This window comes from Merops nubicus, unplaced genomic scaffold (assembly GCF_000691845.1).
Source record: "Merops nubicus isolate BGI_N331 unplaced genomic scaffold, ASM69184v1 scaffold4509, whole genome shotgun sequence".
Taxonomy (NCBI): Eukaryota; Metazoa; Chordata; class Aves; order Coraciiformes; family Meropidae; genus Merops; species Merops nubicus.
In genome coordinates, this window is record NW_008631533.1 from 23,785 (window position 1) to 27,912 (window position 4,128).

The following is a 4,128-nucleotide window of genomic DNA, read 5'->3' on the forward strand; positions in this document are numbered from 1 at the left end:
AGCCTTTGCCCCCAATGCTGGTGGTATGCCAGTCTTGGGATGGTTCAAGCAGCTGGAAGAGGACAAGGAGAGGGTCAAAACTGTTCTTCCTTTCTGTGGGCAACAATGTTTTATTCCCTTCCCTTAATATTTCTTCCCTTCCCTGTAAGGAGACGGAGCCGATTGTGTTTTCTCGTGCTAAGTTATCTAAGACTCATTTTCCTCCCAGTTAAAAAACAAAGTTAATGCAAAACAGGGAGGGCTGGAGCACATTTGGTGATGAAACCCTCAGCTTATCAGGGGGATGAGCGTGACATGTCTGGAAACACAGATTAAGCACCAAACATGTCAGAGGTGGAGGGAATGGCAAAATTGGGGAAAAAAAAAAAAAGCCTGCAGAAACTTTGCAGGCTCTAGTGCACAACCTCTACCCCTGACTCTCACAGGAGGGGTCTATATTTCATTGATGTGTCCTCTCCATCCCATGTTTGTCAAGTATCCTTCTTTTATATTTAATTTTCCAGGCTCTCTCATTAAATAAGGGCCTTGGATGACATGAGCTGGTACAGGACTGGATCAGACGTTTGCCTCCCTTCCTCTCTTGGTGCAAACAGCAAGTTTGGCCAATTTTACTCTGAACAGAAGATCTGCTTTTACCTTAAGAATCTCTGAATTGATTTCCTCTTCATCTTCATCTGTGACTGTTGTGTAAGTACACAAAAAGAGAGAAGAAAACAACTACTTGTCAACTTTTTGCACGTCAGTCCTCACACTTCTGCTTCTTCACTACACAACATGCTTCATATTCCCATCAGACACCACCACCACCTTTTACTTTCCCACCCCACTGATGACTCTGAGGAGGGGCTCAAGGCCCAGCAGCAGCTCCCTGCCCCAGACTCCCCACAGCCCTTCATTTGGGATGCTCCCCCACACCAGCACTTTGGGCTGCTGGGCTCCAGCCAGCTCTGAAGCCCCCTCAAGAACCACCAAAGCAGAGCCTGCTTGGTGTGCAGGAGGAAGATGATTTGCACCTCAAGTGAAGAACCACTCTGATATACCCATGTTAATCTTTTTTTTCCCCCCCTAGGGCAAGTGCTGTTAAATCTGCTGTCACTCTGTCCTGCTTCTGGCACTGCCTCCTTCCAGCTGCCCCATCCCACCCTCTGGCCCAGGAATCTCTGCTGTACTCTACAGGCTGACCTGGCCATGCCATCATGCATCATTTTTTGAGCCAAAACCTGCCTCTTTGCCCACACCTGCAAGGTAACTGACATTTTGCAGCCTTTCACCCCTGAGCAACTCCTTCTGCAGGTGGTCCATGCCCATCTGTAACCTGACCAGTTTGGCAGCTCCAGGAACCAAATCCATCAGGTGGAAGGTGTAGAAAAAAATACAACACAACTCCTGCTTCTCCTCCACCAGAGACTTCTTCCTCCCACTGCCTTGCCCCCATGAGACTGATAAAAGAGCAGGGTAGGAAAAGATAAACCCACCTTCTGAGGATGAAGCCAGAGGAGACACCTGGAGCTGGTAGAGGTCATTGGTGCTGTCAGCCATGGTGATGTCCATGGATGGCCTCCAGTCCGTCAGAGAGCCACTCACCTCACAGGGGGAGAGGTCTGCAGGATGAACCAGGAGGAGTTGGTACTTGCAGGAGAGACACAACCACCTCTATTTCCACCCTGCCCATTTGACAGCACAGCTGGGCCCAGCCTCAAGAGTCATCTTTGTCTTTTGGGGCAGAGAGTGTGGGTTTAGCACGAACGGCACTTTCCACTGCTCAGAGAGCTAAAAATGGAGTCTCACCTAAGGTGATGGACGTGCTCTCAACCTCTACTTCCTGCCCCGTGTAGTCGTGAACGGTATAGCCACTGTGGTCATCTGGCAGAGGGGTGTTGGTGAGTCTTTCTGCTGACTCCTCCAGCCTCACGTCTTCATACGACTACAGAAAAAAAAGGGCAAAGCAAGAAAGACTTGATAAGAATGCACAAGTTCCCACATGTAAAAAAAATCAAGCACAAAAACCACCAAAACCTCTACCTGCTTCAGCTGCCCTTACACTTACCTTTCTCTTGCTCCTGTTTCGTGCTTCTCTTGAAGACTTTGACTTCCTTTCTGTGAAACAAAAATAAGATGCCTGTGAGAAAGGGCTGAGCGTGAGCTCTTGCAGCTTTGAGCCCTGCTCAGTGAGCTCTACCACTGCTGTCAAGCAGCAGCCAGTCCCAGTCACCTCCTGATGATGCCTTTAAGCACGTTTCAAGAATTTGGGATAAAATGAAGCACTTGTTACCAGCAGCAGGAAACAGTGACCGACCCCAGCAGCACCACTGCTGCCAACAGGTCTGTTGGCGCCCTGTCTACACTGAGCAGGGTCTTTAGTCCATAACCCCTCACCTTTCTTCTGATCCTTTGTCAAGGGTGGCAGCATCCTGTAAACCCTGACAGCACTGGAGCCTTTGTTGATGCTTTTATCCTTCACCTCTTCGATGTCAGGCAGGGAGTTCATGGCGCAGCGGAAATTCGCCTTCCAGGTTTTTGGGTCAGGGTCTTTCTCACCTACTTTGTACCTTCCTACAAATAAGAGAAGGGGTGAGTGTTGACTTTTCAGTGCTAGTTTTTCCCCAACAACAAAAAAAATCAACATTTCTCTATTTCCTCTGCAATATCTACTCCCTGAAGTGTACGTCAGGACAAAACAACGCCTCGAGATACGACTGTGACTGGTGGAAAGATGAAGCCAGCACACACCTGTATGGATGGCCCAGCTCCTGAACAGGCAGGCATCCTTCTCCATGTCCCAGCCATGCTTAGCTGCATGTTTCCATGGGATTTGGAACATCATTTTATCCTGAAATTAAACCAACAGAGATTTGAATTTAAAAAAAAGCAGCATCGCATTCCAGTTTGGAACGATGGGTTTAATCAAAGGATTCTAAGTAACAGCTCAGAAATTTTAAAACCCACTGCTCTGCATCTTAATTTAAAATCCAACATCCTAACTGTTTTGTTCAAGGCATTAAAGGCTTTTTTAAGATTTCTGAAACTGGGGAAAAAAACCCCTACGTGGTACAGTACAGTCAAAGTAAGTAATATTGTCAATATAACCCCAGAATCATGTAAATACAACACATCTAATCTATCAGCATGCCACAAATTGCAGTGTATCTTCCAGGTATGCTTTGGTAGAAAGTCCCTTTTTAAAGTTTCACCTAAGATTCTGCAGGAATCCTGAGGAAAATGTCTGTAAATATCACCTAGAGACAGATATGGGAATTTAGAGAAGAAGACCTGGTTCAGGAAGCCCAGTGATCTCACCCTGCAGTACAGGTGCAGGGATGGGCCTTCTGGACCAAAAGATACAGTGTTTTAAGGCTAAATCTTAAAACTGGGAGCATAACAGGAGCTACTTAACTGGGACAGGAGGTGACTTGAGCCAAGTCGGCAGTGGGAGCTTAAAGCTTTTGGAGTCTTCTTGATTCTCCATCATATTCAGATGGCTTTTTAATTTATTGTTCCCCTCCTGGGAATTTTCCCAGGAAAAGAAATGGAACTGCTACACTCTGTACCAACAGAGCTACCTCTTCTGAAAACAAAACCACTTGTTTTTTAGATAAAATGCTTGCATTTACAGATGTCCCTGCTCGCTGCAGGGGGGTTACACTCCATGACCTCTGAAGGTCCCTTCCAACCCAAACCATCTATGATTCTATGTTGTTCCCATGTCCTGCTCTCCTTTATGATCCTGCCTTCAGTATTAACCAAGAACAAGGATGGTTAATGATACAGCAGCAATAACAGTAGTAACAATAACAGCAATAAACATCCCTCACCTTGTTAATCCATATCAGTCCTGGTATTTGATTGGAATTAATCTGCATTTCCAACCAGGGCCTCATGCGCATTCTAGACACCGGCATCTTGTCTAGGAAAGAAACAACAGGTCAGCAAAAAAACTCATCACTATTTGACCCATTCTGCAGTGCCCCCCCCCCCTCTCGGGACCACAACCGGTCCTGCCAGCGCCACCGATGCAACCCCAGCGGTGTTTCCCGCGTCTTCCCCTCCTCTTCACCCTCCTCCACCTGCTCCTGCAGGGCAGGGGAGCACCCAAACCACCTCCGAGTTGGGAATTCTGGAAAGGGGCTG

At 47.2% G+C, this 4,128-nt stretch overlaps 1 protein-coding gene across 1 annotated transcript in view; it reads right to left on the minus strand.

Annotated features, from left to right (window-relative positions):
• Nucleotides 1-3,939, minus strand: part of IRF1 (interferon regulatory factor 1) — a 4,575-nt gene extending 636 nt beyond the window's left edge. The window contains exons 1-8 of the mRNA XM_008947578.1: nt 3,813-3,939; nt 2,731-2,830; nt 2,377-2,553; nt 2,048-2,097; nt 1,789-1,924; nt 1,476-1,601; nt 637-680; nt 1-52 (exon numbers count right to left, since the gene is read on the minus strand). The exon at nt 1-52 is cut by the window's left edge and continues 114 nt beyond it. Coding sequence (XP_008945826.1) covers nt 1-52; nt 637-680; nt 1,476-1,601; nt 1,789-1,924; nt 2,048-2,097; nt 2,377-2,553; nt 2,731-2,830; nt 3,813-3,899 — 772 coding nt within the window. The 5' untranslated portion in view covers nt 3,900-3,939. The remainder of the gene's footprint in view (nt 53-636; nt 681-1,475; nt 1,602-1,788; nt 1,925-2,047; nt 2,098-2,376; nt 2,554-2,730; nt 2,831-3,812) is intronic.
• Nucleotides 3,940-4,128: the final 189 nt, after the last annotated feature.